The sequence below is a fragment of the Pyxicephalus adspersus genome, chromosome 1 (assembly GCF_032062135.1).
Source record: "Pyxicephalus adspersus chromosome 1, UCB_Pads_2.0, whole genome shotgun sequence".
NCBI lineage: Eukaryota > Metazoa > Chordata > Amphibia > Anura > Pyxicephalidae > Pyxicephalus > Pyxicephalus adspersus.
Window position 1 is genome coordinate 32,292,836 of NC_092858.1, and position 27,965 is coordinate 32,320,800.

At 37.4% G+C, this 27,965-nt stretch overlaps 2 protein-coding genes across 2 annotated transcripts; both read right to left on the reverse strand.

Annotated features, from left to right (window-relative positions):
* Positions 1-809: 809 nt before the first annotated feature.
* On the reverse strand, positions 810-25,002 carry LOC140321734 (keratin, type II cytoskeletal cochleal-like). The gene is made up of 9 exons (XM_072398525.1): positions 24,667-25,002; positions 24,161-24,369; positions 23,414-23,474; positions 22,004-22,099; positions 5,574-5,738; positions 2,813-2,938; positions 2,301-2,521; positions 1,644-1,672; positions 810-1,172 (listed from the first exon to the last, which is right to left on the reverse strand). Exons 1-9 carry the CDS (start codon positions 25,000-25,002, stop codon positions 1,009-1,011), a joined length of 1,407 nt encoding a protein of 468 aa, XP_072254626.1. The 3' UTR covers positions 810-1,008.
* LOC140321735 (keratin, type II cytoskeletal cochleal-like) lies at positions 18,790-21,228 on the reverse strand. The gene is made up of 5 exons (XM_072398526.1): positions 21,193-21,228; positions 20,796-20,921; positions 20,286-20,506; positions 19,587-19,615; positions 18,790-19,197 (listed from the first exon to the last, which is right to left on the reverse strand). Exons 1-5 carry the CDS (start codon positions 21,226-21,228, stop codon positions 19,034-19,036), a joined length of 576 nt encoding a protein of 191 aa, XP_072254627.1. The 3' UTR covers positions 18,790-19,033.
* Positions 25,003-27,965: the final 2,963 nt, after the last annotated feature.

Here is a 27,965-nt window from a genome sequence, read left to right on the forward strand (position 1 = left end):
ATAAATACTCTCTGAATGTGGTTTTTAATCTAATTTTCTATCCGTTTACTGACTGAATTTTCTAAACCTATAGTCCCTAACTTGTCTATTAACCATCTGTGGAGTAGGGTGTCAAATGCTTTTGCAAAGTCTAAGTATACAATATCAACTGCTACTCCACTGTCCACTGTAGATCAGTTGAGTTGAAGGAAACAGAATTGTAAGACAATATGTACTTGAAAAATAGATATGTCAGTAATACACAACTTTTTGGGTGAGGGTGTAGGATCAATTTTAATGTGTAAATAGTTCCAATAACTCATCATTGTATGAAAAATATTAGGTATATATAGCCTGCAAGTGTAATCGGTGTGGGTGTTATGAAAGTATATAAATTATTAAAAGACTAACTTGAAGATAGTAAAATATTTTGTTAAAGAGATTTCGATGGTAGAAACCAAATTGGTAAAGAGGTAACAAGTACCTATAAGTACATATAAGTTCTACCTCAATGAAAAGTCAGCTCTGGGAACCCTAACCCTTCCCCATTACACTAGGATTTAAGCGATACATTTAGCTGTCTAAGCTTCCTTTGGCTTTGCTTTGTTGCACATGGCACAGGGAAAATTCCAGGGAATATAACCTTGGAGGTCAATCCCTTCAACCTGCAGCCTAGTACTGTACACTGATTTTCCGTCAGTTAATGTCATGTTACCTCTGTGCTTTAGATGTGTAAGTTCAGGAATTGATAATAAAAAGATTACTGGTCAAAAGAATTGTTGATATGTCATTAGCAGTTTATTTATGATAATATAGACAAGCAGTGATATTTGTTAAAAAATTGCACACTAGTTATACAGAATCTCTGCAAGCTTTATAAGGCAAATCAAATAATAATAATACAGATATTTCTAAGAGGAAAGAATATGATTAAAGGAAGGTTCTGCATGCATATTAAAAATACTTAATTATGTATTGGAATTCTTGAAAAAAAATGCTTTTGGCATTTGTAATGTTGGCTTTAACATGTTAGCAATGGTGCCCATGGCTAGGGTGGTGCTTTGATTTGGAAACATTGCTGACAGAGCTGAATCCTCCTTTGTGGTGGTGATGATGGTGGGAATCCTGATGATGATGTACACTATGGTGACCTCCTGAATGATGCTTTCCTCCAGTACTGGAATGCAGAACAGCTGAAAGGAAATCAAAACATACATGAATGTAGAGAAAATAATTTACCATAAATTCAGTTGCTATTTCACATATTTGCAACTAAAAGTGGTTCCAAGACTGCTGATCTTAATGTTACATTACATAATACTTTATTCCTCTACAGAGACCATGACAGACCATTAGAGTTAGTCTTCACCACACTTTCTACAAAATGGGATGGTGTTTTCTCTGCTAGCTATACTACCCAATATTTTTTTCTCAATAATCATACATTTTTCGTGACAATAGACATACTGCTTGCTTTTATCACAACATTGCTATTGGAATGCTAGTGGAATCTCTCTACTCTGAAGCCCCAAAAAGTAAAAATGAATGAGATAATAAATCAGCAACAAGATTATTTTTAGCAAAACTGAAAGCATGAAATATTCATTTATATTCAAATATTCATTTTTTGCTATTAACTTAATCCATAACACATAGTTACTTACATATGTTGACACAATTTTCACCTGTTAACCTGTAAAGAAAGGAGACTTTAAGTGAGTAGTAGGAGAAAAAAGTTTTGAATAGATTTGTTGTCTTGAAATTTTAAATAATTGTAGTTTGAGATGTAATACACTGCTGCTTCTGAAAGACAGTTTCTGGAGATTTAGAGTTAGATCCGGTGATATTACAACTGTGCTGCTATTTATTGTTCTTGCTGGGTGCTTCGGCATGAGAATGCAAAAACCTTGCCTCTACCAACACAGACTGCCTCCACAGACAGAGCAACTCAGTATTGGGGAAAGATCAGCTACAATAAATCTACAGGCATTGTTAGTGACTAATCCTCTGGCTAATCCCTCCTTTAACAAAACTGTTTGAAAAAACATATAAAGTTTTCCTGATTGATGCTAGCAGCCTTCTTTATTTTATTTTCTGATCCAGCTGTAATGCAGACTGACTATAGAGTACAGAGGTTTTAGCAGTGTCTTGACCAAAGAGACTAGGTTGCCTACCCATTGATTGCTTTTATTTGTCAGTTTTTACCATAAAATTAAATTAATATAAAATACTTGTATTTTTACTATAACTAAATTTATGAATAGGAGAACATCACACCCACATTTTTTTTTCCCATTAGCAATCAATAAAGTCCTACTTACCTGTGTTCTTCTCCTTCCAGCATCCTCTTATAAGCAGCAATCTCTATATCCAGAGCCAGTTTGACATTCATCAGTTCCTGGTATTCTTTCAGTTGGCGAGCCATGTCTTGTTTGGTCTTCTGTAGGGCTTCTTCTAGCTCAGCCAGCTTATGTTTGGCATCTCTGACAGCGGCTTCGCCTTGTGCCTCGGCCTCATTAATGGCGGTCTCCAGTGCTGCTCTCTAAAAATATCATAAATATATTTAATTTATAATTGAGGTTAAAGACACTGCTCCACTGAAAAAACAGTGTTAATGTAAATCCCACATTAGTGACTGTGGGTTCTTAATGATTGACAATTATATTTAGATGAGCGGGCATATCCAACAGAATTTTTTGGCTGTCTCGTTTAGCAGATTAGGTATTTTGCATATAGTCTTCCCTCTCAGTTTCATAAAGTGAAGAAAAAACAATTCAAAGGTTATGTATAGCCTTTCTGCTATGATTCAAATATTATGTTTAGCCTTTTTTACCTGAGATTTAACACACTCAATTTCCCCTTTAAGCCTCTGAATTGTCTGGTTTAACTCGGCGATCTCATTTCTGCTGTTCTGTAGATTGTTACCATTCCTTCCAGCTGCCAGGCGAAGTTCATCAAACTATGGTATAATGACAGAAAATAAATTGCATGGATGCATCAAAAAGATGTACATGAATGCCACCATCTCTGTTCGAAAACCAGAACATCAATAAAAACCATGGGCATGTCTCTGAGTAGAACATTCCATCTTTAGTTATATACTGTCTGGAATGGGTGGAATAGAGTTCTACATTTGATTTTCCCACATTTCGTAGTCCTAGATTACACTGTTCAAAGAGTTTGTTTTCCAGTCATTGCAAATCTGTATGTGATATATTATCAATGATTTAGCTTTATAGAATTTAGAAAAATTAATGACAAAGCCTTTAAAAAATAGGAAAGGTATTTTACAATAGTAAGAATATTATTATCATTATTTATTTGTATTTAAAAAGTCTAAACATAGTATGCAGTACTGTACAATAAATAGGGGTTGCAGATGACAAACATGTATAATAGACACAAACAATAAAACAGGATGGGGGACAGAAGGACCCTGCCTATTATTTTATAATACAAGAGGTGGGGGAGAGTATTACACAATAGGAGGGTGTTATGGAATAACGGCTAATTAGCCATAGGTTGAGATGCAGATGAAAGCGGGTAGAAATATTTGAAATGGTGAATTTTTTAATGTGAAGAATAATAGAGCAAGCCTAACAGGATGAGAAATGATGTTCCAGAGAGTGGAGGAAACACTAGAGAAGATTTGGAGTTTTGCATGGGACAAGGGTATGATTGAAGAAGTTTTTAGTAGGACACTGAAGGAACAGAGAGAGCTGCTGGGGCTTAATTGAAAACATTAATACTGACAAGGCACATTTTATTCTTAATGACACAATAGGTTGGGCTTACCCTTGATTGGTACATGGCTTCAGCCTCAGCTCTGCTTCTGTTGGCGATTTCTTCATATTGAGCTCTGACCTCAGCAATGATACAATCCAGGTCCAGGTTTCGGCTGTTGTCCATTGACACAACCACTGAAGTATCTGAGATCTGCGCCTGGAGCTGAGCAATCTCCTGTAAAATCACAGAAATTAAATTTTAATATATTTGTCTACAGGACATTTAAGAAAAAATATATAGCCATGTTCTTGGTATGTTGTGTTTGCAAAAAAACATAGTAAACAACAATAAACAATCTCTTTCAGATCTACCTTAAGTGATTTTTTTTTGTTTGGATTATGTTCCTATGTTCATACCTGATACAATTTAGTGTTGGGTCCCTTCCTCCAACAATTCTGGCTGTATGTAGACATTAGGAAAATACTAATAAATGTAATATTTACTGAATAATTACATTTATTATCAAAATATTTGAATATAAAAATGAGATTACCAATTTAAATAATTTCAAGATAAGTAAGGGATCACAATATTTTATCTAATTTTATATAACTTTTTGAATGAGCTTAGATCGGTTTTTATACCTGTTAATATAGGTGATTGCAGATGATTTATTTAAATGTCATACCAATATATCCTGTGGGGACCATGTGGTCCCTTGACATTATCTATAATATTTAGGGCTAAGTTTGATATTTTCTTTTCTAGGGTGAGAAACTTACATATTAACTATATAAGAACATTTATTTGCCCAGGGGTACAGGCATTTCATATTTTTGTGGCTCAAAAACCACAGAAAGAATTTTAGAGAAACTTTTTACCGCATCATACAGAGTCCTCAGGAAGTTGATTTCATCGGTGAGGATATTGGCCTTTGATTGCAGTTCAGCTTTGTTCATAAATGCTGAACTCATTTCTGCTGTTCTGTAGATTGCTACCATTCCTTCCAGCTGCCAGGCGAAGTTCATCAAACTATGGTATAATGACAGAAAATAAATTGCATGGATGCATCAAAAAGATGTACATGAATGCCACCATCTCTGTTCGAAAACCAGAACATCAATAAAAACCATGGGCATGTCTCTGAGTAGAACATTCCATCTTTAGTTATATACTGTCTGGAATGGGTGGAATAGAGTTCTACATTTGATTTTCCCACATTTCGTAGTCCTAGATTACACTGTTCAAAGAGTTTGTTTTCCAGTCATTGCAAATCTGTATGTGATATATTATCAATGATTTAGCTTTATAGAATTTAGAAAAATTAATGACAAAGCCTTTAAAAAATAGGAAAGGTATTTTACAATAGTAAGAATATTATTATCATTATTTATTTGTATTTAAAAAGTCTAAACATAGTATGCAGTACTGTACAATAAATAGGGGTTGCAGATGACAAACATGTATAATAGACACAAACAATAAAACAGGATGGGGGACAGAAGGACCCTGCCTATTATTTTATAATACAAGAGGTGGGGGAGAGTATTACACAATAGGAGGGTGTTATGGAATAACGGCTAATTAGCCATAGGTTGAGATGCAGATGAAAGCGGGTAGAAATATTTGAAATGGTGAATTTTTTAATGTGAAGAATAATAGAGCAAGCCTAACAGGATGAGAAATGATGTTCCAGAGAGTGGAGGAAACACTAGAGAAGATTTGGAGTTTTGCATGGGACAAGGGTATGATTGAAGAAGTTTTTAGTAGGACACTGAAGGAACAGAGAGAGCTGCTGGGGCTTAATTGAAAACATTAATACTGACAAGGCACATTTTATTCTTAATGACACAATAGGTTGGGCTTACCCTTGATTGGTACATGGCTTCAGCCTCAGCTCTGCTTCTGTTGGCGATTTCTTCATATTGAGCTCTGACCTCAGCAATGATACAATCCAGGTCCAGGTTTCGGCTGTTGTCCATAGACACAACCACTGAAGTATCTGAGATCTGCGCCTGGAGCTGAGCAATCTCCTGTAAAATCACACAAATTAATATTTAATATATTTGTCCAGAGGACATTTAAGAAAAAATGTATAGCCATGTTCTTGGTTCCATTTAAAGGTTTATGTTTTGTTTGCAAAAAAAAACCATTGTAAACAATAATAAAAAATCTTTTTCCGATCTATCTTAAGTGATTGTTTTATTGTTTGGTTTATGTTCCTATGTATCATAACTGTTACAATTTAGTGTTGGGTCCCTTGCTTTAACAATTCTGGCTGTATGTAGACGTTAGGAGAATACTAACAAATGTAATATTTACTGATGTTGGTAAAACTTATTATCAAATTTAACAAATATTTGAATATAAAAATATTATTAAAATTGTACGTCATTTCAAGCTAAGATAATATTTTATCTACTTTTATTTAACTTTTAGAGCACTTCTGAAATGAGCTTAGATCGGTTTCATACCTGGTAATATAGGTGATTGCAGAAGATTTATTTAAATGTCATGGACCATGTGGTCTCTTGACATTATCTTTAATATTTAGGGCTAAGTTTGATATATTCTTCCCTAGGGTGAGAAACTTACACATTTCCTATAGGAACATTTATTTGCCCAGGGGTACAGGCATTTCACATTTTTGTGGCTCAAAAACCACAGAAAGAATTTTAGAGAAACTTTTTACCGCATCATACAGAGTCCTCAGGAAGTTGATTTCATCGGTGAGGATATTGGCCTTTGATTGCAGTTCAGCTTTGTTCATAAATGCTGAATCAACATCCTAAAAAAAGAGAAGAATTAATGATTTCTAGTGACAAGCTTTGAATGAAGCTTTGGATTACATTGTTATGTAACTATTATAGTACTGCTATTCTCCACTTTTGGAATTCTGATCATAAGGTTAACAAAACTTGTTCCCACTTATATAAATATGACTTTTTTCTGAAATAGACATGTGTTCTTTATCTGCTTGTCATTAATTGTAGTACATTTTTTTTTACAATGTGCAAAGTATTTGTAAATACTTTTTTTTGTAATGGAAAAAAATTATTTGGCCTATTATAACAGTGCAAAGAAATAGGTACTTTGCAGAAAATCGATAGAAAATAAAATTAAACTATCCTTCTCAGATCTATCTTTAGTAAATAGTTTTTTTGGTTGGTTTATGTTCTATGCATCATAATTTACCTCCAAACTGCCAATAAAGACTTGGGTTGTGAGGGGGAAACAGCAAACTGAAGCCACTAATCATAAGAAAAAACTATTCAACTACAATATTATCGGTGCCTTGTGGTAATCCAGGCACATATGCTAGCATTACAAAATATCACTGTTGACCTCTAAGCATTCAAATCGAATTTTTAATAGGCAGTGATGATATTTTATTAGACTAACACTTACTCTCTTTAGTGCTGCAAACTCATTCTCTGCTGCTGTACGTCTGTTTGCTTCTTCTTCATATCTGGGTAGAAAAGGAAAACAACAACATTTTTTATATGTTAAATACATTTAAATTAAATAATTACTAGCTTAAAATACTAGCTCCAGTTCTAAATAGCTGATTATTAAAAAAAAGGTAGACAGTTGTCTCAGTTTGATTGATTGGTCTCACTTCCACCCACCTACACCCTTTATTTGGACAGTAAAGAAGCAGCACACCAATGGGCTCATGTCACTGCCACATAACACACCTGATAGGCTTGTGGAGTATTATTATATGCAGATCTGAATTACTGTGTGCTAATAAAGTCTTAGTGGATTTGAGCAAGTAGCTTAAGACTAAGAATTGCACTGTGAATGCCCATAAAACAACAAGAGTTGTAATTTTATTTCTTTTCTTCTTCTAAAATATTTATAAATGTAGTGAACACCTCTTTAAAATATCAGGTATACCTTCTCCTTAATTCATCGACTGTTCCCTCCATCCCGTTTCTTTCTGCATCCAGACGAGCTCTCTCACTTTGCACACTCTCAAGTTGTCTCCTGAGATTGCTGATGAAGGTCTCAAACAAAGGTTCAATCTGACACCTGGCTGTATTCTGGTCTTGCAAAACAGCCCACTTGGTCTCCAGCATCTTGTTCTGTTGTTCAAGGAATCTCACCTGAAACAAAAGAGTATATAACACATCTACATAACAGCATTTTCATGAGCAAAGATCATTCTCAGATACCCTACACTCAATATACGCAGAAAGTAGCTATATGCTGAATCCTTAAGAATCTAAAATGACAAACAGTACAATTTATTCATGAAGTAGAACTTTAAACTGCAAATTGTTCTACCTACAGTGTATAAAACACAATTTAAATATTTTTCATTAAAAAAGGACAATGAAAGTTAAATGTGGTTATATTTATTTAGCTACATCTTACTCTGGGAGCTCAAAAATGAAAGACCTCACCTTATCAATGAATGAGGCAAACTTATTGTTGAGTCCTTTGATCTGGTTCTTCTCCTCTGTCCTCACTCTTTGAATACTTGGATCAATTTCCAGATTAAGAGGGGCCAGCAGACCTTCATTTATAGTAACAGGGTTGATCCCTCCCGAGCAAGATGAACCACCAAATCCATGACCAAGTGTACCAATACCAAATCCAGATTTATGTCCGCTTTTACCTTGATAAATACTTCCTACCGATATCTTGTGTCCTTTGGAACCTACATTATGTAGACTTGTACTGGTAAAGCAGTGCCGGCTCTTGTGTCCATGTTCATTATGTTTAGAAGAGTGTGATAAGAAGCTTTGTGAGCTGCAATGTTTAGGTAAAGCAACAGAGCAAGAACTGCTCTTGTGTCCAGAGGAGGTCATGATGGATTGATGGGGCATGATGAATCTTCTCAGGAAGCTGGCCTTTGGAGGATGTTAAAGTTGCTTGATGGCTAGGGAGATTGTGTTCTCTTGTGTCCTACCTTGGCTGTTTTTATACTTGAAGTGGGTGTTTCTAATTATGTGACTAGACATTATAGTTTAGTTTGGAAGCATAATTATGTCATGTTTTAGAACAATAAAACTTTAGCAGAGCTTATTAATCAAAGCTAAATGTATTTACTAGTGGCTTCCATCATTGAACATCACTGATAATAAAATACCTTTGGTATTAAAGCACAAGAGGATATTACCAAACATTTTTATTATTTTTTTTTTATTTTGTATTACATTTTAAAGTATATCAAACATTTATTTACACTGAATACTATTTTATAAATCATGTTATTCATCAATATATGGGTGGATACCTGCTTTGGAGAGTGGTTCCTAAACATTTTAATGATACTTGGACCCAAAAGCAAAAAGTCATATAAAGATATAGAGGAACATATGAGTAATAAAAAATAGACATACAAACAAAAAAAAAAAAAACATTTGTCTTCCTATAAAGCACACTTCTAAATGTTTTCTCATTTTTAAATCAGAACTTTTTAAAGCTAACAAATTAAAGTTGACCTAATTGCAAATTGTTACCTTAAATATCCTTACATACCTTACATAAAAAGGTAGTCAACCGATTCATATAAGGTAACGATTACCTTCTTTTTTAGTAAAGGTATAAAAAAATTAAAAAAAAGAGTAAAGCCCCTTACCCTTCTGTCTTGATTAGGGATGAGTGAATGAGATTTGTAAGTTCGATGTTGCGGCGCATTGGGCCTTTCCCGCTTACCGAACATTTCAGCGAGAATGGCCGTGTAATTAGCCATGAGGTTGTGTTCTCGCCGAACAAACGAGGGAAAATGCAGGGGGCAGGAATGGCGACTATTTCTGGTGGGAATGGCGCCACTGGGAGCTAATCATTTGCTCTCAGGATGCACAGCAAGGCCCAAAATCCCAATCAGGAGGGATCTGAGCACAGGCATATATACAGGGAAGGAGGGAGGGGTTAGTCACTACATCTTGTGTTATGTGTCAGAAAGAAGCAGGGAGAGAAGTGCATTGTGACAGGGACAGGTTAGGAGCCTTCTGTATATCTTGAAATATACAGATTGGCCAGTTTCTGATGCTACCTCTTGCTATCTATCAAAAAGCCAGAAAAATTTCTGTATTTCTCTGAAAAATATACCGATATTTAATTCTGATACCACTTGGTATTTATCAAAAAAGCCAGAAAAATGTCTGTATTTGTCTGAAAAAAATACAGATCTTTAATTCTGATCCCACTTGCTAGCTGGCAAAAAAAGCCAGAAAAATTGCTGTACTTCTCTCAAAAAAAATACAGACGTTTTAATCAGATAGCATTTGCTATCCATCAAAAAAGCCAGAAAAATTTCTTTATTTCTCTCAAGAAAATAGAGATATTTTATTCTGATAGCACTTGCTATCTAGCAAAGAAGCCAGAAAAATTTCTGTATTTCTCCCAAAAAAATACAGATATTTTATTCTGATCCCACCGCCTCCTCCTCATGTTGTTACTTCTGCTGCCTGCCCAGTACCCAGCTCTAGATGCCAGTTACCAATGCCATCCACAATCCTTCTCAGAGCTGACCGCATACTCCTCCTGCGGTTACTGCTGTCACCTGCCCAGTACCTAGCTCTAGATGCCAGTTAACAATGCCGTCCACACGGCGTCTCAGGACCCACCGCCTACTCCTCCTGCTGTTGCCGCCTGCCCAGTACCCAGTTCTAGATGCCAGTTACTAATGCTTTCCATGCTCCGTCTCAGGGCCCACTGCTTCCGCCTCCTGCTGTTACTGCTGCCACCTGCCCAGTAACCAGCTCAAGACGTCAGTTACCAAAGCCTTCCACACTGCATCTCAGGGCCCACTGCCTACTCCTCCTGTTGCTGCTGCCACCTGGCCAGTACCCGGATCTAGATGCCAGTTAACAATGCCGTCCACACTACATTTCAGGACCCACTGCCTACTCCTCCTGCTGTTGCTGCTGCCAGTACCCAGCTCTAGATGCCAGTTATCAATGCCGTTCTTGCTCCGTTTTAGGGCCCACCGGCTCCTCCTCATGCTGTTGCTGCTGCCGCCTGCCCAGTACCCAGTTCCAGATGCCAGTTACTAATGCTATCCATGCTCCGTCTCAGGGCCCACTGTGTCCGCCTCCTGCAGTTGCTGCTGCCACCTGCCCAGTAACCAGCTCTAGACATCAGTTACCAATGCCGTCCAAACTACATCTCAGGGCCCACTGCCTACTCCTCTTGTTGCTGCTGCCGCTTGCCCAGTACCCAGCTCTAGATACCAGTTACCGATGCTGTCCACAATCCTTCTCAGAGCCCACAGCCTAGTCCTCCTGCGGTTACAGCTGCCGCCTGCCCAGTGCCCAGCTCTAGATGTCAGTTACCAATGCTGTCCGCACTACATCTCAGGGCCCACCGCCTCCTCCTTCTGCTGTTGCTGCTGCCACCTGTCCATACTCCATTTACTAAAATTGTACACTTCTTGGTGGCATTGACAATGCACTACACCCAGCTCTCCATGACTCTTACCAATGCAGTCTCCCTGGCAACTGTTGACCAGAGGCCACAGAGGCTACTGCTCTCGCTGGCCCACATTCCGTCTCTGGTCCTCCATCCCTTTGCCTTTTTTCACCGCACTACTTTGTCCACAACTTTATGGGTGTCATTCCTAACACATCACATATGATGCAAGCTAGTAATTAATATTTTTATTATTATTATTATTTTTTATTATTATTATTAATAATAATAATAATAATAAAAAAACAGGATTTATATAGCATAAACACATTATGCAGCTTTGTAAATTCAATAAGGGTGCATACATTAAATAGCAATGGGTTTTCCTGCTGTTTTGAGCGCAGAGACTTAATGTCCTAATGTTTATGCTGCCATCTGGACGCTATCAATCATGCAAAAATCCTATTTGCCTGCTGCCACTTTGCCTTCCATTTTCGGAAATATCACAAGGTCTTTTGGAACGTTTTTTTTTTTTTTTCATTGTTGCCATTGTTCTCCTACACTTACCTAGCAAATTTGGTGGTTCTTACATGTATAGGGGCTTTGCTATTAATGTAATCGCGAAATTGATTTGCTGAATTTTCACAAACCCATCAGAACTTTGAGGAAATTTTCGCGAGTCTGTCAGAGGCCTTTTCGCTCAAAGAGCCATCCTTAACAATGGAAAATTTGCTCTCTAAAATGTAGTGTTTTTATTGTTCCCATTTTTTGGCACTTTTTCTGTACTTGTAGTGCCATTACACCAGTCAATATCAGGGTAGTTAACCATCCATTACTACCAAAGTTCCGGCCTGTACTTCCCTTTCTATCTGTGTGAGTAGGTAATGGTCTATATCTTCTTTAGCTCTGGGGGTTATAGCAGACTCCAATGATTATCCAATAATAATCTCCATATGCAACTCCACCCATACTTTCCAAACCTCATCAGATGCTCCATCAACAATTTCTTTTTACTTTAATTTAGTTTTACTTCACTGAAAAGAGAATATAGCTGGGAATGTTACCAGCCCAGTCAAGGGAAGAACAGAGCCAAGATTCAGTGATAGCAATTAAGGCTTACGTCTCCCCTAATTTTTTAGCCAGACTTCTAACATTGGTGAAAAGACATTTTAAACCATTGCTGCTTTTACCAGCAGTGTTTGCCAAATACTTTTGTTTTTTTAGTACAATTAGTACTGAACACTCCAGTGTTTGTGTGTAACCAACCCTTCACTGGTGACCCCCTGTCTGACCTATCTGACCATATTTTACTTTCCCACCCCGCTCTTTCCTAGTTTAAATATTCCTCAAACTTTCCTATGAATCTTTCCCCTAGCTCAGTAGACCCCCTTCCATTTAAGTGCAAACCATTTCTGGCATATAAGTTGTACCCCAAAGAAAAGGCCAGTGCTCTGGGAATCCAAACCCTTTCCTATTACAGTAGGACTCAAGCCATACATTTAGCTGTCTAATCTTCCTTTGCCTTTCCTGTTTTGCACATGGCACAGGGAATATTCCAGGGAAAATAACCTTGGAGGTCCTTCCCTTCAACCTGCAGCTTAGTACTTTACACTGATTTTCTGTCAGTTAATGTCATGGTAACTCTGTGCTTTGGATGTGTAAGTTCCGGAGTTTATAATAAAAACATTACTAGTCAAAAGCATTTTTGATATGTGATTAGCAGTTTATTTGTGATAATATAGACAAGCAGTTATATTTGATAATTGAATGCACACTAGTTATACAAAATCTCTGCAAGCTTTATAGGGCAAATCCAATAATAATAATAATACAGATATTTCTAAGAGGAAAGAACATGATTAAAGGAAGGTTCTACATGCAAAATAAAAATACATAAATATGTATTGAAATTCCTGAACAAATTACTTTTGGCATCTGTAATGTTGGCTATAACATGTTAGCAATGGTGCCCATGGCTAGGGTGGTGCTTTGATTTGGAAACATTGCTGACAGAGCTGAATCCTCCTTTGTGGTGGTGATAATGGTGGGAATCCTGATGATGATGTACACTATGGTGACCTCCTGAGTGATGCTTTCCTCCAGTACTGGAATGCAGAACAGCTGAAAGGAAAACAAAACATACATGAATGTAGAGAAAATAATTTACCATAAATTCAGTTGCTATTTCACAGAATTGCAACTAAAAGTGGTTCCAAGACTGCTGATATGAATGTTACATTACATAATACTTTATTCCTCTACAGAGACCATGACAGACCATTAGAGTTAGTCTACACCACACTTTCTACAAAATGGGATGGTATTTTCTCTGCTAGCTATACTACCCAATATTTTTTTCTTAACAATCATACATTTTTCATGACAATAGTCATACTGCTTGCTTTTATCACAACATTGCTATTGGAATGCTAGTGGAATCTCTCTACCCAGAAGCCCCAAAAAGTAAAAATGAATGATATAATAAATCAGCAACAAGATTATTTTTAGCAAAACTGAAAGCATGAAATATTCATTTAATTTGGAGTTTGCTATTAACTTAATCAATAACACATAGTTACTTACATATGTTCACACAATTTTCACCTGCCAACCTGTAAAAAAGGAGAGATTAAGTGAGTAGTAGGAGAAAAAAGTTTTGAATAGATTTGTTGTTTTAACAGAAACTTGAAATGTTAATCATAACTAAGCATTACCCTATAAATATACCTTAGTGTCTGAAACTTTTCTTAAAAAAAATAGCAGTGCACTTCTATTATCACATAATACACTAGTATGTGAGAGTGTCTAGGCATTCCAGTGCCTACAGGTTTATAGCTACATATTTGTAGTGTGAGATGTAATACACTGCTACTTCTGAAAGTCAGTTTCTGGAGATTTGGTCTCCAGCATCTTGTTCTGTTGTTCAAGGAATCTCACCTGAAACAAAAGAGTATATTACATATCTACATAACAGCATTTTCATGAGCAAAGATCATTCTCAGATACCTTACACTCAATATACGCAGAAAGTAGCTATATGCTGAATCCTTAAGAATCTAAAATGACATACAGTACAATTTATTCATGACGTCGAACTTTAAACTGCAAACTGTTCCACCTACAGTGTATAAAACACATTAAATATTTTTCATATAAAAAGGACAATGAACGTTAATTGTGGTTATATTATTTAGCTACATCTTACTCTGGGAGCTTAAAAATGAAAGACCTCACCTTATCGATGAATGAGGCAAACTTATTGTTGAGTCCTTTGATCTGGTCCTTCTCCTCTGTTCTCACTCTTTGAATACTTGGATCAATTTCCAGATTAAGAGGGGCCAGCAGACCTTCATTTATAGTAACAGGGTTGATCCCTCCAGAGCAAGATGAACCACCGAATCCATGACCAAGTGTACCAATACCAAATCCAGATTTATGTCCGCTTTTACCTTGATGAATACTTCCTACTGATATCTTGTGTCCTTTGGAACCTACATTATGAAGACTTGAACTGGTAAAGCAGTGCCGGCTCTTGTGTCCAGAGGAGGTCATGATGGATTGATGGGGCATGGTGATTCTTCTCACGAAGCTGGCCTATGGAGGATGTTAAAGTTGCTTAATGGCTAGGGAGATTGTGTTCCCTTGTGTCCTACCTTGGCTGTTTTTATACTTGAAGTGGGTGTTTCTATGTGACTAGACATTAAAGTTTAGTTTGGAAGCATACTTATGTCATGTTTTAGAACAATAAAACATTAGCACACACATAAATATTATTAATCAAAGCTAAATGTATTTACTGGCGGCTTCCATCACTGAACATCACTGATAATAAAATACCTTTGTTATTAAAGCACAATAAAATATTACCAAACATTTTCATTAAAAATTATATTAGTATGTCTTACATTTAAAAGTGTATCAAACATTTATTAACACTGAATACTATTTTATAAATCATGTTATTCATCAATATATTGGTGGATACCTGCTTTGGAGAGTGGTTCTTAAACTTTTTATTCATACTTGGAACCAAAAGAAAAAAGTCATATAAAGATATAGAGCTATATTCGGGTAATAAAAAATAGACATACAAACAAAAAAACATTTTGGCTTCCTTTTAAGCACACTTCTAAATTTTTTTCTCATGTTCAGAACATTTAAAAGCTAACAAATTAAAGTTGACCTAATTGCAAATTGTTACCTTACACAAAAAGGTAGAGAACTCTTTCTTATAAGTTAAAGATTAAATTTTTTTTCTGGTGAGGGGTTTAAAACCTTTTTTTCTGTCATTTCTGTCTTGAGCGAGAGAGATTTGTAAGTTCGATCTCGCGAAGAATCAAGGCCGTTCTCTCTTAAATGTTCGGTAAGCGAGAACGGCCTTGTAATTCGCCATGAGGTCGCCAAACAAATGAAGGAAAATGCAGGGGGCAGGAACGGCGACTATTTCCGGCGGGTATGACGCGGCTAGGAGCGAATCATTAGCTCCCAGGATGCACAGCAAGGCCCAACAGCCCAATCAGGAGAGATATGAGCACAGGCATATATACAGGGAAGGAGGGAGGGGTTAGTAAATCCATCTTGTGTTCTTTGTCAGAGAAAGAAGCAGGGAGAGAAGTGCATTGTGACAGGGACAGGTTAGGAGCCTTCTGTATATCTTTAAATATACATATTGGATATTTTTTAATGCTACTTCTTGCTATCTAGCAAAAAAAAGGCAGAAACGTTTCTATCCTACTCTCCAAAAACAGATATTTCATTCTGATAGCACTTGCTATCTATCAAAAAAGCCAGAAAATGTTCTGTTTTTCTCTCAATTTTCAGTATTTCTCTAAAAAAAAGAAGATATTTTTTTCTGATCCCACTTTGCTATCTATCAAAAAAGCTAGAAAAATTTCTGTATTTCTCTCAAAAAATACAGATTTTTTATTTTGATCCCACCGTATCCTCCTCATGCTGGTACTGCTGCTGCCTGCCCAGTACCCAGCTCTAGATGACAGTTACTAATGCTGTCCAAGCTCCGTCTCAGGCCCCTGGTCTCCTCCTCCTGCTGTTACTGTTAGCGCCTGCGGAGAGCCCAGCTCTAGATTCTGGTTAGCAATGCCATCAACACTGTGTCAGAGAAAGAAGCAGGGAGAGAAGTGCATTGTGACAGGGACAGGTTAGAAACCTTCTGTATATCTTGAAATATACAGATTGGGCGGTTTTTGATGCTACCTCCTGCTATCTATGAAAAAAAGCCAGAAAAATGTCTGTATTTCACTCAATAAAATACAATTTTTTTTTTTCATAGCACTTGCTATCTATAAAAAAAGCGAGAAAAATTTCTGTCAAAAAAATAAAGGTATTCTATTCTGATCCCACTTGCTATCTATCAAAAAGCCAGAAAAATGTCTGTATTTCTCTCAAACAAATACAGATATTTTATTCTGATCCCACCGCCTTCTTCTAATGCTGTATCTGCTGCCGCCTGCTCAGTACCCAGCTCTAGATCACAGTTACTAATGCCTTCCTTGCTCCGTCTAAGGGCCCACTAGCTCTTTCTTATGCTGTTGCTGCTGCCGTTTGCCCAGTACCCAGCTCTAGATGCCAGTTACTAATGCTGTCCAAGCTCCGTCTTTGGGCCCACTGCCTCCTCCACTTGCTGTTAGTGCTGCCGCCTGCCCGGTACCCTGTTCTACATGTCAGTTACCAATGCAATGCACACTCCGTCTCAGGGCCCACTGCCTCCTCCTCCTGCTGTTACTGCTGCCGCCTGCAGAGTACCCAGCTCTAGATTCCACTTAACAATGCCATCCACACTCCGTCTCAGGGCCCACTGCCTCCTCCTCCTGCTGTTACTGCTGCCGCCTGCAGAGTACCCAGCTCTAGATTCCACTTAACAATGCCATCCACACTCCGTCTCAGGGCCCACTGCCTCCTCCTCCTGCTGTTACTGCTGCCGCCTGCAGAGTACCCAGCTCTAGATTCCACTTAACAATGCCATCCACACTCCGTCTCAGGGCCCACCGCCTACTCCTCCTGCTATTGCTGCTGCCACCTGTCAGTACTCCATTTAGTAAAACTGTACACTTCTGAGTGGCATTGATAATGCACTACACCCAGCTCTCTATGACTCTTACCAATGCGGTCTCCCTGGCGACAGCTGACCAGAGGCCACACACTGATACTGCTCTCGCTGACCCACGCTCCGTGTCTGGTCCTCCATCCTTTTGTCCTAATATCACCACACCACTTGTCCACAACTTTATGGGTGTCATTCCTAACACATGTCATCCAGGTCATGATGCCAGCTAGCAATTATTAATTATTATTAATGAACAGGATTTATATAGCGTAAACAAATTATGCAGCTATGTAAATTCAATAGGCGTAAGTAGAATAAATAGCAATGGGTTTTCCTGCTGTTTTGAGGGCAGAGACTGTTGCTAGTGGGGTGAGTTCACCCTTTCTGAATCTCCTAATTTTTATGCTGCCTTCTGGATGCTGTCAATCACACAAAAAATCCTATATGCCAGCTGTCACTTTGCCGCCATTTTCTGGAAAACCACAAGGTCTTTTGGAACTTTTGTATTTTTCCTTGTTGCCACAGTTCTCCTACACATACCTAGCAAATGTGGTGGTTCTAACACATACAGGGGCTTTGCTAATATTGTTTAAAGCCAGCTTATTGATTTTAATGGAATTTGTGAAATCGATTTGCCGTCAGAGGCCTTCTCGCTCATTCCTAGTCATGGAGAGCCACCCTTAACAATGACAAATTTGCTTTGTTAAAATGTAATGTTTTATGGTTACCATTTTTTGACACTTTTTCTGTACTTGTAGTGCCATTTCACCAGTCAATATCAGGGTAGTTAACCATCCATTACTACCACTGTTCTAGCCTGTACATCCCATTCTATTGATGTAAGTAGGTAATGCTCTATATCTTCTTTAGCACTGGGGGACATAGCAGACTTCAATAATTATCCAATAATAATCTCCATATGCAACTTCACCAATATTTTCCAAACTTCATCACATGCTCCATCAACAATTTATTCTTTCACATTTACTTTCAGAAGAACAGAGCCAGGATTCAGTGATAGCAATTAGGTCAAAGTGCTCTTTATTCATTAAGGCTTACGTCTCCCCTATTTTTCTTGCCAGACTTCTAGCATTGGTGAAAAAACTTTTTAAACCATCGCTGCTTTTACCAAAGCAGTGTTTGCCAAATACTTTTGTTTTTCAGTACAATAAGTACTGAAGACTCCAATGTTTGTGTGTAAGCATTCCACCCTCCACTGGTGACCCCCTGTCTGACCTATCTGACCATATTTGACTGTTTCATCCCGCTCTTTCCTAGTTTAAATATTCCTCCAACTTTGCTATAAATCTTTCCCCTAGCTCATTAGACCCCCTTCCATTTAAGTGCAAACCATCTCTGGCATATATATTGTACCCCAATGAAAAGTCAGCCCAGTGCTCTGGGAAACCTAAACCTTCCCTATTACATTAGGACTTAAGCCATACATTTAGCTGTCTAAGCTTCCTTTGCCTTTCCTGTGTTGCACATGGCACAGGGAATATTCCAGGCATTATAACCTTGGAGGTCCTTCCCTTCAACCTACAGCCTAGTACTTTACACTGATTTTATGTCAGTTAATGTCATGTTAACTCTGTGCTTTGGATGTGTAAGTTCAGGAACTGATAATAAAAAGATTACTAGTCAAAAGCATTTTTGATATGTGATTAGCAGTTTATTTATGATAATATAGACAAGCAGAGATATTTGGTAATTTAATGCACACTAATTATACAGAATCTCTGCAAACTTTATAGGGCAAATCAAATAATAATACAGATATTTCTAGGAGGAAAGAATATGATAAAAGTAAGGTTCTGCATGCATATTAACAATACATAATTATGTATTGGAATTCTTGAAAAAATTGCTTTTGGCATCTGTAATGTTGGCTATAACATGTTAGCAATGGTGCCCATGGCTAGGGTGGTGCTTTGATTTGGAAACATTGCTGACAGAGCTGAATCCTCCTTTGCGGTGGTGATGATGGTGGGAATCCTGATGATGATGTACACTATGGTGACCTCCTGAATGATGCTTTCCTCCAGTACTGGAATGCAGAACAGCTGAAAGGAAAACATACATGAATGTAGAGAAAATAATTTACCATAAATTCAGTTGCTGTTTCACATGATTGCAACTAATAATGGTCCCAAGACTGCTGATCTTAATGTTACATTACATAATACTTAATTCCTCTACAGAGACCATGACAGACCATTAGCAAAATAGGATCGCATTTTCTCTCCTAGCTATACTACCCAATATTTTTGTTTCCTAATAATCATACATATTGGAATGCTAGTGGAATCTCCCTACCCTGAAGCCCCAAAAGGTAAAAATGAATAAGATACTAAAACAGCAACAGGATTATATTTAGCAAAACTAAAAACATAAAATATTTATTGAATTTGGAGTTTGTTATTAACTTAATCAATAACAAATAGTTACTTACATATGTTCACACAATTTTCACCTGTCAACCTGTAAAGAAAGAAAAGATTAAGTGAGTAGTAGGAGAAAAAAGTTTTGAATTGATTTCTTGTCTTAACGGACATTTTAAATAGTTGTAGTGTGAGATGTAATACACTGCTGCTTCTGAAGGACAATTTCTGCAGATTCGGGGTTAGATTTGATGATGTTACCACTGTGCTGCTATTTATTGTTCTTGCTGGGCACTTTGGCATGAGAATTCAAAAACCTTGCCTCTACCAACACAGACTGCCTCCACAGACAGAGCAACTCAGTTTTGGGGAAAGATCAGCTACAATAAATCTCCAGGCATTGTTAGTGAATAATCCTCTGGCTAATGACTCCTTTAACAAAGCTGGATCATGTTTGAAAAAACATATAAAGTTTTCATAATTGATGCTAGCAGCCTTGTTTATTTTGGTTTCTGATCCAGCTGTAATGCAGACTGACTATAGAGTACAGAGGTTTTAGCAGTGTCTTGACCAAAGAGACTAGGTTGCCTACCTATGATTGCTTTTATTTGTCAGTTAGGGGTTCACATCACATTTGCACAAAATAAAAGTTTTTCTGTATTACCATAAAAAAACTCGTATTTTTTACAATTACAAAATGTATCAATGGGAGACCATCACACCCACATTGTTTCCCCCCAAAAGCAATCAATAATGTAAGTCGTACTTACCTGTATTCCTCTCCTTCCAGCATTCCCTTATAAGCAGCAATCTCTATATCCAGAGCCAGTTTGACATTCATCAGTTCCTGGTATTCTTTCAGTTGGCGAGCCATGTCTTGTTTAGTCTTCTGTAGGGCTTCTTCTAGCTCAGCCAGCTTATGCTTGGCATCTCTGACAGCGGCTTCGCCTTGTGCCTCGGCTTCATTAATGGCGGTCTCCAGTGCTGCCCTCTTAAAATAGCATAAATATATTTTATTTATAAGAGGTTGAGGACACTGCTCCACTGAAAAAACAGTGTTAATGTAGGTCCCACATTAGTGACTGTGGGTTCTTAATGATTGACAATTATATTTAGATAAGCGGGCATATCCAACAGAATTTTTTGGCTGTCTCGTTTAGCAGATTAGGTATTTTGCATATAGGTTTCCCTCTCAGTTTCATAAAGTGAGGAAAAAACAATTCAAAGGGTATGTATAGCCTTTCTGCTATGATTCATATATTATGTTTAGCCTTTTTTACCTGAGATTTAACACACTCAATTTCCCCTTTAAGCCTCTGAATTGTCTGGTTTAACTCAGCGATCTCATTTCTGCTGTTCTGTAGATTGCTACCATTCCTTCCAGCTGCCAGGCGAAGTTCATCAAACTATGGTATAATGACAGAAAATAAACCGGTATATTTAACGTGTATTCAGTGTATAAGACGCACCCACTTTTCCCCCCCAGTTTTGGGGAAGAAAAAGTGCGTCTTATAGTCCGAAAAATACGGTATATCTTATATAAAGATTTCTTTGTATTGGACTCAATACAGCTTTTTTGTATTGAGTTCAATGCAAAGCGATTTGAATTTCCCGCCCCGCCTCCCGCCCGCACCGACGCATGCAGCGTTGTCACCAGGAAACCCCGGAGATCGTCACTGCACTCGATGGGAGAAAACTGAAGACAGAAGACATGTCCGGATGAGCTGCGGGGACCCGGTATTTTTTTTAGAGAAGGGCGCTGGAGAACAACGGGATGATCACAGCGGGACCAGGTAAGTGATAGCATTTAACCACCTGAAAAAAAATTCGGGTTTAACACTTTTTGCAAGTGTTTTAACCCCAAACCAAGGTCGTGTTTAACGGTCGGGTTGTTAAAGGTTTATATTATGATTGCAAAAAAACATAGTAAACAATAATAAACAATATTTTTACAATCTGTCTTAAGTGATAGTTTTTTTTTTTGGTTTTCGTTCCTATGTATCATAACTGTTACAATTTAATGTTGGGTCCCCTCCTCTAACAATTCTGGATGTATGGACACGTTAGGAGGATACTAACAAATGTAATATTTACTGAATGTTTAAACTTTTTATCAAATATAAAAAATAATTGACTATAAAAATGATATTAAAAATGTAAATCATTTCATGCTAAGTAAGGGATCTCAATATTTAATCTAATTTTATTTAACATTTAGAGCACTTCTGAAATGAGATTTGATCGGTTTCATACCTGTTAATATAGGTGATTGCAGATGAGTTATTTAAATGTCATACCAATATATCTTGTGGGGACCATGTGGTCCCTTGACATTATCTTTAATATGTAGGGCTAAGTTTGATATATTCTTCTCTAGGGTGAGAAACTTACATATTAACTATAAGAACATTTATTTGCCCAGGGGTACAGGCATTTCACATTTTTGTGGCTCAAAAACCACAGAAAGAACTTTAGAGAAATTTTTTACCGCATCATACAGAGTCCTCAGGAAGTTGATTTCATCAGTGAGGATATTGACCTTTGATTGCAGTTCAGCTTTGCTCATAAATGCTGAATCAACATCCTAAAAAAAGAGAAGAATTAATGATTGCTATTTATCTGCTTGTCATTAATTGTAGTACATTTTTTACGATATGCAGGAGTTTTGAAAATTATTTTTTTTTAATGGAAGAAAATCATTTGGCCTATTAAGTATCACAGTGCAGAGAAATAGGTACTCTGCAGAAAATCCATAGTAAATAAAATTAAACTATTCTTCTCAGCTCAATCTTTAGTAAATATTATTATTGCTTGGTTTATAGTTGGTTTATGTTCTATGCATCATAATTTCCTGTTAATAAAGACTTGGATTGTGGGAGGGAAACAGAGCAAACTGAAGCCACTAATCATAAGAAAAAACTTTTAAACTACATGACTGTGGCAAGATGCCGTGCAGATACGTCTTACAAATTTGCCCTTCCTCTTAATTCCAATTTCCAACCCCTACCCCCTTAAAATACCCCCATCAATGAATTACCACTCCAAAGGCCTGTAGGCCTTTTATTAACAGAATTATTACCAAAAATAACTTAATATCAAATAAAATATAAATAACAATTTAAAAAACAATATAAACAATAAAACAGTGTAAATAAACACAAAAACATAGAATAACCAATATAACTTAATAACACCATAATTAAAGAATAAGTACCAGATAAACAATAACAAATTCTAAACATATTGCTTTCCCAACTTTCTTACTGGTTGCAGGTCCTCGAAGGCCACCACCTTACACCTTATTTTGGGGTCTGCACCTTAAAGACAGTTGCTCCCAGCTTCCCATACTCCCAGCTCGGGAACAAATATATCCTTTTCTTGTGCAGACCCTCCCCACAACACTTTACCAGACCATTACCAAAAACCAGGGATTCCATACCAAACATGGAACCCTAACCAAATTATTGCCACAAGCACACTCCCCCAAGGACCTTAACCGCCCGCCCTACTAGCCAAACCAGCAATCAAAAACCCAAACAAGCCCTAAAGGGGGGGAGGGTGGGAAAAACTTTTCTTGAACACTGTCTCGCTCTGAAACGGGGGTCCCTCCTCCTCCTGTCCATTTTAACTACTCTTGCCCCTCCTTCCTCCCTCCCTTTCCTGTCGCTCACTCTCGTCCAAAAACTTTTAACCCTATGCTATCTGCCCCCTGACTGCCCAGTCGTGACGGCCTTCCCCTATGCTCCTTCCTCGCTCGTTACAGGCCTTACTTTAATATCGGTGCCTTGTGGTAATCCAGGCACATATGCTAGCTTTACAAAATATCACTGTTGACCTCTAAGCATCCAGATCTAATTTTTATTAGGCAGTGATGATATTTTATTAGAACAACACTTACTCTCTTTAGTGTTGCAAACTCATTCTCTGCGGCTGTACGTCTGTTTGCTTCTTCTTCATATCTGGGTAGAAAAGAAAAACAATCAATTATTTAATCAATTTAGATTAAATAATTACTAGCTTAAAATACTAACTGCAGTTTTAAACGGCTGATTGTTAAAAAAAAGGTAGACAGCTGTCTCGGTTTCATCGATTGGTCTCACTTCCACCCACCTACACCCTTTATTTGGACAGTAAAGAAGCAGCACACCAATGGGCTCATGTCACTGCCACACAACACACCTGATAGGCTTGTGGAGTAATATTATATGCAGATCTGAATTACTGTGTGCTAATAAAGTCTTGTTGGATTTGAGCAAGTAATTTAGGACTAAGAATTGCACTGTGAATGTCCATAAAACAACACGTTTTAATTAATAATGAGATGTAATTGTTTTCTCTTCTTTTTTTCTTCTAAAATGTTTATAAATGTAATGAAAGGTGGATTTGAGCTATCATGTTTTAAGAGAAATTAAAAAATACAATCATTCCTATCAGAAACCACTGCATGAAGTTGCACCACAGTAATAGATGTCAACATAAGGTAGAGACACTCAAACTGAACCATCATTGTATATTTTGGTATTAAGAAAACTTAGGGTAGTGAAAAGAGGCATCCCTTGTGTAACTACACGGACGGGGTCAAAAGAGACAGAGACTTCCAGTGTTCCTGAAAACCTCTTTAAGGAATCCTAAATATCAGGTATACCTTCTCCTTAATTCATCGACTGTTCCCTCCATGCCGTTTCTTTCTGCATCCAGACGAGCTCTCTCACTTTGCACACTCTCCAGCTGTCTCCTGAGATTACTGATGAAGGTCTCAAACAAAGGTTCAATCTGACACCTGGCTGTATTCTGGTCTTGCAAAACAGCCCATTTGGTCTCCAGCATCTTGTTCTGTTGTTCAAGGAATCTCACCTGAAACAAAAGAGTATATTACATATCTACATAACAGCATTTTCATGAGCAAAGATCATTCTCAGATACCTTACACTCAATATACGCAGAAAGTAGCTATATGCTGAATCCTTAAGAATCTAAAATGACATACAGTACAATTTATTCATGACGTCGAACTTTAAACTGCAAACTGTTCCACCTACAGTGTATAAAACACATTAAATATTTTTCATATAAAAAGGACAATGAACGTTAATTGTGGTTATATTATTTAGCTACATCTTACTCTGGGAGCTTAAAAATGAAAGACCTCACCTTATCGATGAATGAGGCAAACTTATTGTTGAGTCCTTTGATCTGGTTCTTCTCCTCTGTTCTCACTCTTTGAATACTTGGATCAATTTCCAGATTAAGAGGGGCCAGCAGACCTTCATTTATAGTAACAGGGTTGATCCCTCCAGAGCAAGATGAACCACCGAATCCATGACCAAGTGTACCAATACCAAATCCAGATTTATGTCCGCTTTTACCTTGATGAATACTTCCTACTGATATCTTGTGTCCTTTGGAACCTACATTATGAAGACTTGAACTGGTAAAGCAGTGCCGGCTCTTGTGTCCAGAGGAGGTCATGATGGATTGATGGGGCATGGTGAATCTTCTCACGAAGCTGGCCTATGGAGGATGTTAAAGTTGCTTAATGGCTAGGGAGATTGTGTTCCCTTGTGTCCTACCTTGGCTGTTTTTATACTTGAAGTGGGTGTTTCTAATTATGTGACTAGACATTAAAGTTTAGTTTGGAAGCATAATTATGTCATGTTTTAGAACAATAAAACATTAGCACACGCATAAACATTAATAATCAAAGCTAAATGTATTTACTGGTGGCTTCCATCACTGAACATCACTGATATTAAAATACCTTTGTTATTAAAGCACAATAAAATATTACCAAACATTTTTATTAAAAATTATTTTAGAATGTATTACATTGAAAAGTGTATCAAACATTTATTCACGCTGAATACAATTTTATAAATCATGTTATTCATCAATATATGGGTGGATACCCACATTGGAGAGTGGCTCTTAAACTTTTTTTTCATACTTTCTTATAAGGTAACGATTACCTTCTTTTTTTAGTGAGGTTTAAATCCTGTCTTGATTACGGATGAGCAAGCAAGATTTGTAAGTTCGATCTATCGGCGAATCAGGACATTCTTGCTTACCAAACATTTAAGCAAGAACGGTCTTGTAATTCGCCATGAGGTTGTGTTCTCGCCGAACAAACGAGGGAAAATGCAGGGGGCGGGAACAGTGACTATTTCAGGTGGGAATGGCGCGGCGGGAGGGAGGGGTTAGTCACTTCATCTTGTGTTCTGTGTCAGAGAAAGAAGCAGGGAGAGAAGTGCATTGTGACAAGGACAGATTAGGAGCCTTCTGTATATCTGAAATATACAGATTGTGCAGTTTTTGATGCTACCTCTAACTATCTAGCAAAACAAACAGAAGCATTTCTGTCCTACTCAACAAAAAAAACAGATATTTCATTCTAATACCTCTTGGTATCTATAAAAAAATCCAAAAAAATTCTGTATTTCTGTAAAAAAAATACGGATATTCTGATCCCACTTGCTATCTATCAAAAAAGCCATAAAAATTTCTGTATTTCTCTCCAAAAAATATAGATATTTAATTATGATACCTCTTGCAATCTATCACAAAAACCAGAAGCATTTCTGTATTTATCTATAAAAAATACAGATATTTCATTCTGATTCTACTTGCTATCTATAAAAAAAGCCAGAACAATTTCTGTATTTCTCTAAAAAAAATACAGATATTTCATTCCGATAGCACTTGCTATCTATCAAATAGGCCAGAAAAAGTTCTGTATTTCTCTCAAAAAAATACAGATATTTTATTCTGATCCCACTTGCTACCGTTTTTCCCCGAAAGTAGGACCTACTCCGAAAGTAACCCCTAGCATTCTAATCATGCAAGGGTGAAATATAAGCCCTTCCCTGAAAGTAAGCCTTATTGGCTTCTTTTGAGGTTGCGGTCGGATTGGTACACGAAGGGATACCAAGAGGAAGGAGAGAGCAGAGAGAGAGCAGGAGATTTTCAAAGCACTGGAGCAAGGGGGGAGGAAATCGCAATATTAATTAACCTACGGTACTCTGGTGTGACACTACAACTAATAAGAGGTTGGTGGATTCTCTTTTCAAAGGGTCCTTGTTAGTATTTCATTCATTAGCAGCAATGTATTTTTGTTTTGTTTTTTTGCTTTTACTAATGGTTACTGTTTGTGGTCAACAAAGCTTTGGAAGTTTTGTTTCTCTGTCTGAATGTAACTCTATGAGTCATATGTTAATTGTCAGCACATTTCTTGTTATGTTGCACTTGTTTGATTATGAAGCTGTGTTTCTTTTCATTATTCATTTTTGTCCATTCTTATTCATGACTTCTTGTATATAACAGAAAAAATCTGGTCACAGGTAACACAGAGGTATCTTTCTACAGCATTGTAAAATTGGTTACAGGTTTTGATAAATACAAATTTTTGTACATCAATACAGATTTTTGTACATAAATAAAAACAGATTTTTGTACATGAATATAGATTTTTTTGTACATGAGAAAAATAAGACATCCCCTGAAAATAAGCCCTAATGTGATTTTCAAAGGTAAAATAAATATCAAAAATGCCAGAAAAATGTCTGTATTTCTCTAAATAAAACACAGATATTTTATTCTAATCCCACTTGCTATCTATAAAAAAAGCCAGAAAAATGTCTGTATTTCTCTCAAGAAAATACAAATGTTTTATTGATCCCACTTGTTTTATTGATCCCACATGTTTGACTGATCCCACCAACTCCTCATGCTGTTACTGCTGCTGCCTGCCCAGTACCCAGCTCTACATGCCAGTTACTAATCCCCTCCTTGCTCTGTCTCAAGGTCCACCGCCTCCCCCTCATGCTGTTGCTGCTGCCGCCTGCAGAGTACCCAGCTCTAGATTCCAGTTAACAATGCCATCCACACTGTCAGAGAAAGAAGCATAGAGAGAAGTGCATTGTGACAGGGACAGGTTAGTGATGCTACCTCTTGCTACCACCTGCTTAAAAAAAACAGATATGTCTTTCTGATAGTACTTGCTATCTATCAAAAAAGCCAGAAAAAATTCTGTATTTCCCTCAAAAAAATATATATACATACATATATTTTATTCTGATCACATTGCCTCCTCCTGATGCTGTTACTGCTGCTGCCTGCTCAGTAACCACCTCTAGATGCCACTTACTAATGGTGTGCACGCTCCGTCTCAAGGTCCACCGCCTCGTCCTCCTGCTGTTACTGCTGCCGCCTGCCCAGCACCCAGCTCTAGATGCCAGTTACCAATGCCATCCACACACCATCTCAGGGCCCACCACCTCCTCCTCCTGCTGTTACTGCTGCCGCCTGCGAATACCCAGCTCTAGATGCCAGTTAACAATGCCATCCACACTCTGTCTCAGGGTCCACCCCATACTCCTCCTGCTGTTGCTACTGCCACCTGCCCAGCACCCAGTTCTAGATGCCAGTTAACAATGCCGTCCACGCTCCCTCTCAGG

What these genes read in the sequence shown, in the direction of transcription:
- LOC140321735 (XM_072398526.1), bottom strand. Translation starts at nt 21,228, where the DNA reads ATGTCTTCTGTCTTCAGTTTTCTCCCATCGAGTGCA. An exon ending in TTGAGTGTGTTAAATCTCAG is followed by an intron (nt 20,507 to 20,795) that starts GTAAAAAAGGCT and finishes TGCTATTTTAAG; the next exon opens with AGGGCAGCACTGGAGACCGC. An exon ending in CTGGAAGGAGAGGAATACAG is followed by an intron (nt 19,616 to 20,285) that starts GTAAGTACGACT and finishes CTTTCTTTACAG; the next exon opens with GTTGACAGGTGAAAATTGTG.
- LOC140321734 (XM_072398525.1), bottom strand. Translation starts at nt 25,002, where the DNA reads ATGCCCCATCAATCCATCATGACCTCCTCTGGACACAAGAGCCGGCAC. An exon ending in TGAGGACTCTGTATGATGCG is followed by an intron (nt 5,739 to 22,003) that starts GTAAAAAATTTC and finishes GTGATTTTACAG; the next exon opens with GAGATTGCTCAGCTCCAGGC. An exon ending in AAGCCATGTACCAATCAAGG is followed by an intron (nt 2,939 to 5,573) that starts GTAAGCCCAACC and finishes ATTATACCATAG; the next exon opens with TTTGATGAACTTCGCCTGGC.